This window comes from Misgurnus anguillicaudatus, chromosome 17 (genome assembly GCF_027580225.2).
Source record: "Misgurnus anguillicaudatus chromosome 17, ASM2758022v2, whole genome shotgun sequence".
NCBI lineage: Eukaryota > Metazoa > Chordata > Actinopteri > Cypriniformes > Cobitidae > Misgurnus > Misgurnus anguillicaudatus.
This window is the reverse complement of record NC_073353.2, coordinates 5,450,317-5,465,849: the sequence shown is the minus strand read 5'-3', so window position 1 is coordinate 5,465,849 and position 15,533 is coordinate 5,450,317. Positions and strand designations below refer to the sequence as shown.

Here is a 15,533-nt window from a genome sequence, read left to right as displayed (position 1 = left end):
TTGAAGCGTGAGCGCTCTTTTGCTATTAACTGTCATATTAGCAAAAACTTTAAAAAGAGGACGCTTGCTCTGATCTTGTTTGAGGGTGAGAGGTGCACAAACACGCAGGAGAGAGTGAGCGAGCGAAGACCGGTTCTTCAAAGCAACTGTAAACTTCCCTCGCCACAACGTAAGGCCCGCCTCTCCCCTTTTTTGATTGGACAATGGAACGACGCAAATGACGTCGGCTGCTTTTCCGCTGTCACGCTCCTTCAAAAACGTGTGCTGCGACTGGCGGCAAAAACCGCAAGGCGTTTGGTGCACATAAACAGGGCGCATACGCTCACTGTCCATAGAATATAACTCAAAAAAGGCATCTGCAACTGCCATAAACACGTTTGGGGTGATTGGCCCCTAAGACATTCGTCACTCCTGAAAGTTTGCCCAAAACAGCACTGAACCTACAAAAGACAACTTTTCCTTGAGTCTATTTTCATACTATTGTGGTGGCAAACTTTAATCTATTAACCAGTTTACATAAACTGTCATGAAATTGAGCTTACATAAACTTTGTACTATCTTAATAGAACAAATCTTTATTAACTATCTTTAACTATTAACTAAAGGGATCCATGCACAGAGGTATGAAAAAGTCAAAATGTATGTGAATGAGTGTTAACTGGAGTGATAAGAAAGAAAAGTCAAACCTCGTCAGGACTGCTGATGATGTTCACACTCACAACCTGCTCCGACAGAACCGACTCTGAATGGATCCTGTTCAGACGGGTCTTCAGTTCAACATTCTGAGACAGGGCCTAAACAAAAACGAATGAAAGACTTTGAATGTAAAGTCTCATTATTGAAATCCATGATTGTCACCAAACACATAACCAAGCTAATGCCAAATAAATCCTACAAACAGACTAAGGAAGTATGTCAATTCAGTATGTAGACTTTTCCAAAGTATGGCAGAATTATAAGGTAGGAAAACACTGACCTGTGACAGAGAGTGGCGAAGGGTCATAATTTGAGACGTCTGGCCAGTCTGCTCCTGTTCTGACAACACCTGCTTGATCTTCTCCTTCTCTATGGCTACAGTGTTGAAAGCAGACTTCAGCAGGGAGTGCACTGAAACAAACACAGTTCATGCTTAGCACTTCCCAACTCTCTTAGGTTTTGCCTCTTTGTTACAACCTGGATGTTTTTCCTCAAGAACAGCTGTGCAGCTTACCTTTCTGAGCAATGACACAGAAATCCCCCTGCAGTTTGATGTAGTCACTGGCGCCATCCATACTGCTAGTCAGACGCGTGACAGGGGTCTGAAAGTCAGACAGCTCTGCACACAGGTTAGGGTTAGAAGAGTGGAGACGCACTTGAGACATACTTGCACTCAAGGGAACCTGAAAAACACACACGGCATTCAGCAGTGAGATGGAGCACCAGGGAATTCTGAGCAGACAAACAGATACCCTGTAAGAACCTGTAAGTGATTCCATCGGCTGAGGAAAAACCATGGTGTATGTTGACATAATCTTTTAGAGAAAAGGGCAGTTTAGTTTGATAGCAGTTCTGAGACAGCGGGTCAAGCAGTGTGAAGTGCTCAGGTCAAGTAAAATGAGTTTATTTAAACACCACAGCATGATGATTCTGTGCCAGATAAACATTCGACACCAACAATATAAAGGCTTTGATAAAGACATGAGTGCCATATGTGTATTTAAGTGCTTGGATGGGATGTGGAGGGAACACAACTACATCAGATACATAAGCATACTGTCTACTGCATATCTTTTAGTCAACATCTTACCAAAGGAGATTTGTTTAACCACTCAGCTTCAATTACATTAACCTCTATGCCACTGGCCAGTGAACTAGAGACTCACCACTCCTTCATTACATAACTGCAAGGACCAAGTATCAATTTTCTCACTTATTACAAAAGCATTCAGCACACATAATAAAGTTAAACTCAACAGTACAGAGACAGACGAATACAGAGAATGAGATATTAATTTCCACAGTCTCACTGATTAACCAAGCATCTCTCATCTCATTTTAAAACATTATGAAATATATAGTATGCATTATTTATAGATACCATGTATTTCACAACTTCCTGTTTTCTCTAATTGTTTTTCCTTACGTCAATATACAAAGGTTTAAAATGTATTTTCTGTAATGCTGCTTTGCAACAATGCAAAATTGTGTAATGCACTATAGAGATAAATTTGAATTGAATTTTCATGAAGCTCGATTGAGCCCTGGTGCCTCACATAAATGGTGCAGAGGAGGAGTATGGGGGTTATGAGATATTTCAATGATTGGATGGTTAGTCGCAAGAACAGATGGTCTCTCACACTGTAGTTTTAAGGGCAGAACTAAAAGAATAGAGGTCTTGAGGTCTCTCTTCAGCACAGAGAGTGGTTTGGGTTTAATCTTACACTCTTATCTCTGCTTGAACAGAACTCTTGTAGGATGAATAGGGTAGGATCTTGTATTCAGTTATTCAGTGTTGAAGTAGTGAGGAACCACATCCCTATGGCTGCTTCATTTTTTGGAGGCAGCACTGCAGATATGGAAATTTAGCCATCCCCAGGGCATCATTAACTGGCTGGTGGGTACATTGTTCAGACAACCTACTATTAATCCCACATTTCAAAGTCTAAGAACTTATGAACTTTTAGGGCGCACTCACACCATCCAATCCAAACTGTGCCCAAGCGTGAACTGTGCCCAGTGTGAAGCACGCACTCACACTGTACTTTTATTGATCCAAGTCTGGGCACGCTTTCATCATTAGGACACAATGTTTTGAACAAAGTAGGAAGTAAAGCACTCTCTTAACTCTGGAGCCCATCATAATGTCAAGTCTGTGTTTTAAATTCAGAGTTGTTCGATTCGCGGTGACACACAGCCCTCTTACATGCCATCATATTGCTTAGTTGGTCTGTCGCGTGTGCAGCTCGGACATTCACGTAACCCTGCTGCGTGAATCAGAAGGTTTTTACGAAGGCAGATGAAGGTGGGTGGTCACGCAATTGACGTCTCTCCTTTTGAACCACGCTCTGGCCCAATTTTCAGTCACTCTGCACGTTCCATGTATGAGCCCAAGTAAACAGCGCTCTAACACACTGATTAACCAAAAGGTGCCTGAGCACAGTACAGAGCGATCACACTAGTCAAACGAACCAGGCTTTGGGGGTCTAACGCGCCATGGGTGTGGTTTGGATAGTGCGAGTACGCCCTTAGAAACTATTTGCCCCAATCAGGCATTTTGGCAGACTGCCTAAATTTTTTTTACTTGTCCTGAACACCTTGATAACAAGTTGGATCAAGTGGGTTTCAAGAGTTTAAGGGGGCATCAAGTTGGTATGATTCTTTAGGGTCTTTATTAAATGTTTTGAACATACTTTGGTTAAAATTCCTCAATGGTCGTGTAGAACACCAACCTTTCTACCTGGTCAAAAACAGCTTTGTTTACGGCTCTTAATAAATATTTCGAGGTATCAAGTCTGTTTACATGACTATAGCTTAGTTTATGTGAAGTGCTCAAACTGCTTAAACTTTGCATGGGGTTGGGGTTAGGCTTACGGTATAATATTTGGTAGGCTATCATATAATATCTGTAAGACTGAACAGTACCGGAATCATACTACCGACCAACAAAAAAAAACACCAAACATTTAGACTCAGTCTTTGTTTACGGCTACCCGTTTCTGTGCAAATATTCCACATTAGTGACATTAATCCTGCAGCTAAACATACTAATGCACATACAAGCAAACATACATACAGCCAAACAGCAAGTGCCTATATTGCCCAGTTTAACCTTTATACAGTCTTCTCTTATGTCAACTTACAATAATAATAACAACAACGTTAGTCTTTTGTGAAATTTGCTATTAAAATTAACGTTAACACACATCTATTGTAAGCCATTACCTCATGATTGAAAATTGATGTTATGGCGCTTTTCCATTGCATAGTACCCCACGGCCTAGTCCAGCCTGGGTCGGGTCAGCTCACCTCACTTTGGCGTGGTTAGCTTTTCCATCGAGTTTGGTATCACTTCGCAGTGGGAGGGATTATAGGCGTATCGTTATATTTGCGCTGCATACTGCTGTGACATCACACAAGTGAGAGCGTCCTTGTACATACCCATACATTTATTTATTTCTCAGTCCGCCACAATATTATAGATGTTTGCACATCGCGTTTATCACTAACGTTACCGCTGTCTCACGTGACAGTTTCATTTCAAACACCGCGGCGTCAGTCGACGGCGCTCAGCTGAGCCTCATTGAAGTTGCATTTAAGCATATAATGCTGACGTGCTCGTCGCGAATGTTCCGCCACAAACTGCAAGTTTGGAAAAAACTGTTATGGTGTTCCTGATTCTCAACCTGTGGTAGGGATGGGCGATATGGCCTAAAATCCATATTGCGTTATACATTGCAGCCTCTTGCGATAGCGATATGTATTGCGATATAATAATTTCAATAGACTAGTTTCAGAACAGGTTATATAGACCCTTAGAAAAGCCAAACTGCTAAAAAAGTAAGTAAAAGTAAACCGTTATGGCCAGATTAGTCTTGTTACCTCTCTTAGCTGGAACTTTTCCCTGACACACTCTACAGGGGTGTCCAGACTTTTTTGTGTGGTGATCTACTTTTAAAATGATAAAGCCGACAAGATCTATCTGCTAAAAAACACAGTTAATTATTTTTATAACACTAAACACTTTAAATGCTTGTGGGGACTATACTGCATATATATACTGCATGTTTCACAATTACTAGACCACAATGCCAATTTCGCGCGTGGAGCAGCAGTTAACTTATGTAACTTATGGCTTAAATCCAAAAAATAGATGTTGCATCGGTCTTTTTCACGAGTTTCTCTGTTTCGCTAACACTTTCATCCATGTTTATTCGGCTGCAGCTCGTGGCTCTAAAGTTCGCGAGTAAATTGTGTCATCATCACAGATGACAACATGTTTGCTCGAGACAGCGCAAGCTAGCCTACCACAGGTAAAGCTAATCTTTTACAATATAGCGATGACGTGATCATTCTCTCAGACCAATCAGTGATCTACAGTGTTTTCGCGTCACGTTTGGTATCAGCTCGGGTCGCTTGGAACCCCAACCGAGGTGGTACGAAAAAAAGTATCGGGTACTACGTACTGCACCCAATGGAAAAGCTACCAAAAGTAAGCTGACCCGACCCAAACTAAACCAAACCGTGGGGTACTATGCAATGGAAAAGCGCCATTATACACCTCTACTATAAGCCACTACCTCAGTTGTTGGTGTTCACTAGCATTAACCAAAAGAAACACACAAAATATAAACACAGATGTAAAAAATAACTGTTTTGACACAGTGTTTACATATTTTACAACTTACACCTGTGTGATGGATTGATAGCACAGCATCATCCTTTAAATACAACTTGGATGCAAGTACTTTAGCTGTGTATTGGCTTAGGTTTGAAAGAGTCTGGGAAAAAATATTTGGCACAAATAAGCAAGTTTTTGCCCACTCTGTCTGGGATGTTTATTCCGCTGTTTGAAAAACACCTACACTCAATCCTACAGACCCATTTCCCATCTCCAGTTTAGAGTAAAAACACTTAAACGAGCTGTTTTCAACCTGGTATCATCCTTACTCTCTCAAAACAATCTGCTGGATTGCAGGCAATCAGGCTTCAAGAGCAAGCATTCCACTGAGACAGCACTGCTCTCAATCTTTGAAACCCCGTGGCTAGCAAAGGCGGAGTCCAAATCTTTAGTTGTCATTCTGCTAGATCTGTCTGCTGATTTTAGACGTAAATCACCAGATAATTTTATCAATCGTCTCATTGGGATAACAGGAAATGGCATTAAACATATTTGATGCTTCAGGATGTTTAGGAGGGGAGTGCTGTCCAAATTACATACCATGGTCACTGGAGTCCCTCAAAGATCTGTGCTTGGACCACTCCTATTCTCCATTTATACAACATCTTCGAATCTATTATATAATTACATGTCTTCTCTTACCACTGCTATGCTGACACAGATGCTACACAGATTTTTCCTGTAGAGGCACGCACTGCAGCCTGTCTGGAAAACATCTAAGCTTGGATGATATTACCATCTCAAAATGATTTAAAATGCAGAAGCTCAACTGATCTTTCAGGAACCCAAAAGAGCACACATCACACCTCTCTTCATCTCTTTCCACTGGCTATATTTAAGTCTTTGCTGCTTGCATACAAACTGTCCAATTGGTCTGTGTCAGCATACATACAATCCTTCTTGCACAACTACACCCATTCAGAACCCAATGGTCAACATATGAACGGGGCCTGGTGGTACCTTCAAAAAAAGGCAAAGTCATGGTCATTCACCTGTTAATTCACCTTTACTACTCTATGTTGGTGATGATCAGCCAATCTCTTCTCTTTCCCTAAACAGGTAGTGTTTCTAAGGGTGCAATCACATTATCCAAACCAAACTATGCCCCAGCACGATTGTCCCCCCTCCCTACTCCTCTAGAAGCACACACTCACACTGTACTTACAGATCTGAGCCCAGGCGGCTTTTATCATTAGGATGCAATTATTTTGAACAAAGCAGGAAGTAAAGCGTTCTCTTAACACCGGAACCTATCGTAACGTCAACTCTGTTTTTTTATGCTGAGTTGTTTGGTGCGCAATAACACACATCCCTCTCCTCATATTGTTTAGTTGATCTGTCCCGTGTGCAGCTCGGACATTCATGTGCTGCGTGCATCAGAAGGTTTTTAAAAGGCAGATGAAAGTGAGTGGTCACGCAATTGACTTTTAAACTGCGCTCAGCCGCGATTGTGCTCACACTATAGCCTTACACGCCTTAAGCCCAAGAAAACCGCGCTTCAGCCCACCTCTGCAAGCCAGCCAGGGTGCAATTAACCAAACCGCACCCAGGCGCAGTACAGAGCGATCACACTAGTCAAACGAACCAGGCTTTGGCGGTCAAACGCGCCTGAGCGTGGTTTGGTTTGGATAGTGTGAGTGAAGAAGGGTCAGAACTGCAGGTTTAAAGTAATTTTGTATAGCACTTCTAATACTGCTATTCTAATAGTACGGGTTTTTGTACAGAAACTGTCATGTTAGACAGAGGTAGTGATAAATGCGATGTGCAAATATCTATTTGTGGTGGTCAATTTTGATTTAGTGGCAGATTGACAAATAAATGAATGTATGGGAAGCACTGCATTCCAACGATGCTCCGTCTGTTGCTCGCTTTCACTTTTTGTATGATGTCACAGCAGAGGGCAGCTCAAATATAACGACACGTCTATAATCCCTCCCACTCTGAGTGGTACTTAACTAAATGGGAAAGCTAACCAAGCCTAAGTAAAGTGAGCTGACATGACCTGACCCGTCCGTGGCCAATGGAAAAGCACCATAAGTGATACCACAATGACATCACTTTGAGGGTTCTTTCTTTAGCACTGTGGGACAGAGAAAGTAACTGGGCCTAGAGCGGTTTGGCTGGATGGGATACAGCAACAGCCTAAAATCTCATGAGATTTTGGGTTAAAGGAATAGTCTACTCATTTTCAATATTAAAATATGTTATTACCTTAACTAAGAATTGTTGATACATCCCTCTATCATCTGTGTGTGTGCACGTAAGCGCTGGAGCGCACTGCGACGCTTCGATAGCATTTAGCTTAGCCCCATTCATTTAATTGTACCATTTAGAGATAAAGTTAAAAGTGACCAAACACATCAACGTTTTTCCTATTTAAGACGAGTAGTTATACGAGCAAGTTTGGTGGTACAAAATAAAACGTAGCGCTTTAAGCGGATTTAAAAGAGGAACTATATTTTATGGCATAATAGCACTTTTGGGAGTACCCCGACCCGGCGCAGTAACACCCTCCCACTCCCATTATGAGAGGGAGAAGGGGAGCGGACTTTTCAGGCGAATCGAAGTACTCCCAAAAGTGCTATTACGCCATAAAATATAGTTCCTCTTTTAAATCCGCTTAGAAAAGCTCTATGTTTTATTTTGTACCACCAAACTTGCTCATATAACTACTCGTCTTAAATAGGAAAAATGTTGATGTGTTTGGTCACTTCTAACTTTATCTCTAAATGGTACCATTGAATGAATGGGGCTAAGCTAAATGCTATCGAAGCGTCGCAGCGCGCTCCAGCGCTTATGTGCACGCACACAGATGATAGAGGGATGTATCAACAATTCTTAGTTAAGGTAATAACATATTTAAATATTGAAAATGAGTACACTATTCCTTTAAGGGTTAGGTTTGGGGTGACAGTGGTGAATAAAATCATTTTGATTAGCCCTCATTTAAAAAACATGTTTAAAGTCAAGTGTATTTATTTACTTATTTAGTCGTGGACATTAAAATAGTGTAACAGACTTTACAATTCAAAACACAAACAAACAAACAAAGCTTAACATAAATAAATAATAATAATACTATTAAAAACAAAGGTACAATGAGATCTTAAAATGGGCTTAATGTAATATAATGTGGCCAGCAGAATTGTAAAGCTCATATTTTTGTTGAAGCACCTCTATTCATTATCTAAACTGTAAGTCTATCTGTGTGTGTGTGTGTGTGTGTGTGTGTGTGTGTGTGTGTGTGTGTGTGTGTGTGTGTGTGTGTGTGTGTGTGTGTGTGTGTGTGTACATGCATGTTGGCGTGGGCGTGTGTGTGTGTAAAGGTTAGGGACACATTCACACATTAAACTTTCACAGCTGTGGTCTGTGAGAGGAGTGAATTACTCCTGCTGATAGTGTTGTTTAGCTGTGTAGTGTTCATAACGGCGAAAACACTCCAATAAACTGAACTAAACCCAATTTACACTGTGATTTTGCACATCCTGCAGGCTGTTTCTGAGACCTAGGTGTGAATGATACAGCAAATTACAGTAATCTGGTTTACTCTACAGCATTACCCCTGACATCCAAGTAGACTCTTTAAAGTGAACACAACTACACCGCATGTCTGTAAAATGCATCCAGTTATAACACTCCATTATGTCATCATCATTTCATAAATTACTGCAACCATGATCCATAGAAAATATATCCTAACTTTACTGTAATAGTGCAACTAGCACCAATGATTTAATGGGTTAGTTTGCCCAAAAATGATTATTTAGTCAAATTCACCCCTGTGTTACTCAAACTGGAGCAATAAGGTAAATTTAGATTTTTGACTAAAGTGCTAAACTGGAGGTAACAGAATGACATGTGGATTTTGTGCTGAAATACCGTAACAAAACCGATGCAGCTGTCTGGTGAATTTGGCCTTGAGTGCTGAAGGTGAGTGTGATGAAGATGATGTACCTGCAGTTGCAATTTTGCATCTTTGCTGACACTTTTAGTCCTCCATCTTCGGCTGCCTCGCTTCTCTTTCTTTCTCAAATCTACACAGTTACTCTAAATCACAAACACACGCACAGCACACGGGTGAGAGGGTTAAAAGCAGTGACAGGTGCAGATGAGATGCTGTGATGTGTGATGATGAATGGATTGGGTTGTATATTATGTCAAGAAAAAGTGATGAGATTGACATAAGTAAAGGTCAGCTGTAAAAATCATGCGCTTGGGTTTGAGTCTGTTTCTATAAAGTTGCTGTAAACTTTTAAACATCAAAAACTGCAAGATTGTTCATATCACATATTTTTATCAGGTTGAGAAAAATCTGATTTGTTTTAAATATGGCTAAATACAATACATGTCTGAAAATGAAATTTGGTACCTTGTGTGCTTTTCAAATATATTTATATTATTTCTTAGACATAATTTTCAAAATCACTAATTTATTTAGTCTTATTATTATTTACTTATTTACTAGCAATATTCCATATAAGCTACCGTATTTACCAGACTATAAGTCACGTTTTTTTTTCATAATTTGGCTGGTGCTGCGTTTTATAGTCAGGTGCACCTTGGAAGTCAGTATGAATTAATTTTGACATATATGAGGCAAGAGACAACATTACCGTCTACAGCCACAAGGGTCCGCCATAAGCTGCTTCTGTAATTATGTAATTCAATGGATTCAGTGATGTGGAATGACGAGCCTGCGAACTTGATGCGCGATGGCTTGTTCTGTTAATTCAGACTATTCAACCTTCCAGGTATGTTCTGTATGCTATTGCGTATCATGTAAATAACTGATAATGTTACGTTAATTTACAGACATCTATTCAGCCTGCTGTTCCGTCTGCTATTGTTTAGTTGAATAACTTGCCTTTCCAGATTAAATTTCTGTTCTTCGGCTTAGATTTTGTGAAATAATTTTCTAAATAAATTTGACGTATCAACTGCGACTTATATATGTCATTTCGTCTTTATTTCACATTTTTAAATAATGCGACTTATGCTCCGGAGCGACTTATAGTCCGGAAAATACGGTATATAAAACTGCATGTTACCCTACAAAATGATTTTTAAAATAGTAAAAATACAACATTTATCTGTTAGTAGTAATACAAAAATCAACCTCTGGGGTATAGACCTGTGTTTCCCAAATCTTACAGTAAACTACCCTTAACTCTTTCCCCGCCATTGATGAGTTATCTCCTCTGTTAAGAGAAAATGCTTCCCTGCCAATGACGCATTTTTACGACAATCCATATTTTCTGCTATTATCCAGTAGGTGGCGCTGGCAGGGAAAGGGTTAAACTCACACAGTCCCAACTTGTATAGATCAACTTGTGTATAGATTAACTTGTGTGTAGATTAACCAATACTTACTATGAATATAGTCATAAATGCTGAAATAGGGTCAGGATAATAAATAAAGCCACACAGTGTGTTTCAGCATCAAACTCTAAAAGAGGGCTAAACAAAATGCATCGGTAACACTTTATAATAAGGTTCATTAGTTAACATTAGTTAACGTATTAACAAACATGAACAAACCATGAGCAATACATTTGTTGCAGTATTTATTAATCTTTGTTAATGTTAGTTAATAGAAATAAAACTTTTTATTGTTTTTTCATGTTAGATCATGGTGCATTAACTAATGTTAACAAGATTTTTAAAAAGTATTAGTAATTGTTGAAATACACTAACAAAGATTAATAAATGCTGTATAAGTGCAGTTTATTGTTAGTTCATGTTAACTAATTTTGTTGACTTATGTTAACTAATGAACCTTATTGTAAAGTGTTACCAATGCATCCATACCAACAGCCGTTTACAGCCATGATCTGCTTATACAGCACCCATCAACCAGTTTGGCCCAAGCGCAAGTACACTCATGAAGGATTCATGTAAACAGACTGACTGTTTATCTGTGTATCAGGGCCTTACTGTGTGCATGCAGCAGAGAAGATCAGCTTTTCATACATACACACATTAACAACACCTGATCTCTGACAATCTGTCACTGTGTGTGTTTGTATACCTGCATGTCAGTGAAGTTTGGTGCTGACTGTGTCCTTTGTAAGATCTCCAGACTTTTCAGCAGTTGACTTAATTCTAGAAGACTAGACTGGCAGTGGGCGAGTTCTGTAATACACACACGTTCATTTCTGTATTGTATTGTATGAGATAGTCTGAATAAGTCAGATGTAGTGTTTCCATAAAGACCTTCTGCACACTTGTCCATCTCTTCTGACTCCTGTAACCATGCGGCTACTTTACTCTGTCCATTACTACAAGACGGAGGTAACTGCCAGGACAGACTGCTGGGTTTAACCTGCTCAATGGCCACAGACACAAAAAGACATGTCATTCATTTCACAATCACAAATACACACGAGTACAGAAGAGCAAGGGGGCGGCATTGACCTTGCTTTGGTGTGTGCCGGATGGAGTCGTCTCTGCGCTGGCAGACGGAGGGAAGGTTCGTAACGTAGCATCGCGAGGAGAACGGACAATCTCGTTCTGACGAAACAAACGATGATTACGCAGCTTGCATACCCAGTTGTCAAAAGCATCTGGAGATTTCACCTTGAAAAAAAAGAGAAAATAAAGACAGACAAAAGAGATTCAGGAAACCAAAGGGGCAAAACTGCATCTAGTTGAAGAAACACCACTTACTTTCTGTATAGATTTATTATTCCATACACATTTAGATAATGACATGAATGCACAAATACAGATGAAGCAAACACGCACCTTCAGATGGTAGATGTGTTCTTCTGTGTCCAGATCAATACGTCGAGCTCTTTTCTTGACGGACATCACAGACAGTCCCACATCTATACTGCCATGAAGCTTTCCTTTTTGAATCTAATACAACACACAAACACTATTCATATTCTGTGTGTCCTATAACGCTGTACTAGATTAGTATTTCTGGTATAGTAGTTATACTACATGATAGAATCAGGTAAACTCAAATAAATGCAAACTTTAAGCCATTTAACACTCAGTACTTCTTACCGTAAACATGTATGCAGTTCAACTGTATGTAAACTTCCCTGGTAGACTACATTTCACTTGAACTTAATGGATTACTGCACTTTCATAAGAAAATTTCCAGATAATTTACTCACCCCCATGTCATCCAAGATATTTATGTCTTTCTTTCATCAGTTTTTTGAAGTTTTTCCATATAATGGACTTTAGTTGAACCCAAAGGTTTAAATTGCAGTTTCAATGCAGCTTCAAAGGGCTCTAAATGATCCCAATTAGGCATAAGGGTCTGATCTAGCAAAACGAGGGTCATTTTCGCCCAAAAAATTTTAAACCACAACTTCTCATCTTGCACTAAACATGGGATGAGCGTGAGCTTACGTTTTGCGTAATCACGTAGAAAGGTCACATATGAAGTATGTGAAACTACCGCTCCAGTGTTCACTAGTGTTTACTCCATTTAACTTATATTAAGTCTTAAAGTTCTGCATAGTTAAGGGCGTGGCCACTTGAGTGACGGATGAACTGCCACTGCAGGTCTGAAGGTCTTGTTTTTTTTGCTGCTTTTTTTGGGCAGTGCCCGCCCACAAGGCAGTTTGACCGACATGTCAAACAACCAATCACAATTTGTTTCGTCTAGCGTCAATTTTTGAGTGTGGAAAGTCCCCACAACAACAAACCAGTTGACAACAAGACAGTCATTGAAATAACCAGCCGCAAACCAAGTAGCATCTTCTAAAACATCATTACTCACCATAGAACAACGGTGTGCACTTTATCAACAGCCACTCCTATGAGACGCTCCCGGTAAACATCTGTTTAAAGCATATCCCTCCACTTTTTAACACCAGCAATTCAGAAGAACCAGCTGCAATCTTTTTGACTCCTCTAACTGCCTCAAGCAAAACTCTTGGATGTCTTTTAGAGAGTCTATACCAGGAACTTTTATATTTTTGAGAATGCAAATTTTAGCTGAACATGATAACTGCTCATTATTTGCAATGTTAACAACTTATTCTCTTCCTCACAAACGTCAGGTTTGTTTCCCGGGGGACCGAGTATAATCACAACACTCACGTCTCCCAGAAGTCAGAAGACAACTTCGACATTCCCACAGGGTCCCCAGTTAAGTGTACAATACACATCTGTGGGCGTGACGTGACGTCTGAGGATGAGACTACCCACGTCCAGACTTTTTACCCATTTTCGGTTATCCGTGAGTGATGCGCGGGTGACGCGATGCCAAGATGGTAATGACAGGCCCCGCCAAATATTGTCGTCAAAAAAGCTCTTCACAAACCTATGAGTGACATCAAAGACACTACGTCCATATTTTTTATAATCTATGGTCAAGCATGACCTTTCCACGTGATTATGTCATTTGGATCGTTTAATTAGAGCCCGAAACTGCAATTTGGACCTTTAAATACTTGGGTTCAACTGAAATCCACCATTTGGAGAAAAATCCTGGAATGTTTTCCTCTCTCTCTCTCTCTCTCTCTCTCTCTCTCTCTCTCTCTCTGATTGAAGAAAGAAAAACAAACATCTTGGATAATATAGGGTTGAGAAAATGATCAGGAAATAATTTTATGAAAGTGGAGTTATCCTTTAAGCCAACTGAATTAAAAAATAATAATTAAGGTAATTGATCAATTATAACTCTTATTAAAGTAATAAAACGTTTTTAAACTGTACTCAATTGTTATTATAATAATGCAATAGAAAATTTCATTGCTTGAGGCTTCATTCATGAAAGGCTTCATTTTCTTCATACAAAATGCTTTTGTTGAAATATGACCCATCCTCTCTAGACTGTTTCCTGTAACTTCTGTATATTTTAGGATATAAGAGTACAACACACACACACACACACACAGTCTGTGTTCACTGCTGCATCAGCGTTAAGTGATGATTGTGTTTTTGACTCTGAGCTCATCCATCTGAATCATGACGCAGCCAAAGCAGAAAACCAATCCCAGCTCAGCCTCCCTCTGACCAACCTACACAACCATCCCATCAGTATTATTCACACAACACACACAGGATGTACAGTACTCTATGTACCATTGAACAACGAAAACAAACTCACATCTACAGGAGATTTGGAGTATTTCAGGATCCCATTCTCCAGAACAAAAAAACGCTGCGAAAAAGACAAGATAAAAATTATTTTATTTATAATAATTTTTTTAAATATACAGTACTGTTGTGCAGTGGTACTAACCTTATGCCAGCCCTTCAGAGGCCATTTTCTCTTCTTTAACATAAACCCTTCATGTTTGTCAGGTCTCTGAACATGAGTCTGTCCAATCTTCAATCCCTCTATGATTTCCCAGCTATCTGTCTCCTACAAAAGATGATCAATGAGATGCTCATTTGCATTTTGACACTTTAGTCATGTGTTTGTGAAAAAACAAGCATGTGAAATAAGCTGTAAACACCATGATTAAATGTCAAACCAGTGGCGAGGCCAGAAATGTTAAACTGAGTAGACCTTGGTAAAATAGGGTGGACCTCAATGGCTACTCTTAAATTACATTTTTTACAATATAGTGGTTAAACAGAATTACATTACCTTTTTTGAGTCATGGATTGAACAATTTTCGAATCAGCAAAAATGAAAATAGGGAATATAAAAAAGGAATAAATCAAGAAATTATAAGTAAACATTTTTTAAAGCTACAGAAGTGATTTTCCTTTTGTCAGTATTAACATATTGACACAAACATAAGCAGATTTATTGAGGGCACTGTGACTTTAAGACTGAATAAGCACGGATCCATGTACCCACCTATCTGATTTCTTTCTGAACCATTTGCGTTCACTGTAAGACATAACTGATTGTTTTTATGAGAATAATTGCCAAGACTGTAGTATTTCGAGATAATTTAACGTGCATGTGTCAGCGCATAGAGATTCTGTGTTTACGTGCTTTTTGAAACGCGTGTCTCCATGTGTGCGCTTACCCAGCAAACAGAATGTTCCACTAAAGTTCCCATATGGTTCCCATTTGTTTATTTTTAGGAACCAAATAAGAACGTTCTGGGAACGTTGCCTGCAGGTTATTTTTAGGTTTAATTTTATAAAAGAGAACCTTCCCAGAATGTTCCTGTAGGTTATTTAAGATATAACACACTTTTATAATAGATGGCCTGTATCAAGGACAAAATCG

The 15,533-nt window shown here is 39.5% G+C and overlaps 1 protein-coding gene across 2 annotated transcripts in view; it reads right to left on the bottom strand.

Annotated features, from left to right (window-relative positions):
• osbpl6 (oxysterol binding protein-like 6) overlaps window positions 1-15,533 on the bottom strand; it is a 91,105-nt gene that overhangs the window by 32,511 nt on the left and 43,061 nt on the right. Inside the window, exons 3-12 of one of the 2 annotated variants that reach the window (XM_073854873.1) lie at window positions 14,586-14,708; window positions 14,451-14,504; window positions 12,122-12,235; window positions 11,792-11,953; window positions 11,591-11,699; window positions 11,406-11,509; window positions 9,332-9,424; window positions 1,211-1,379; window positions 977-1,107; window positions 687-794 (exon numbers count right to left, since the gene is read on the bottom strand). In XM_073854873.1, coding sequence (XP_073710974.1) covers window positions 687-794; window positions 977-1,107; window positions 1,211-1,379; window positions 9,332-9,424; window positions 11,406-11,509; window positions 11,591-11,699; window positions 11,792-11,953; window positions 12,122-12,235; window positions 14,451-14,504; window positions 14,586-14,708 — 1,167 coding nt within the window. The remainder of the gene's footprint in view (window positions 1-686; window positions 795-976; window positions 1,108-1,210; window positions 1,380-9,331; window positions 9,425-11,405; window positions 11,510-11,590; window positions 11,700-11,791; window positions 11,954-12,121; window positions 12,236-14,450; window positions 14,505-14,585; window positions 14,709-15,533) is intronic. The other variant, XM_073854874.1, reaches the window with a different exon arrangement.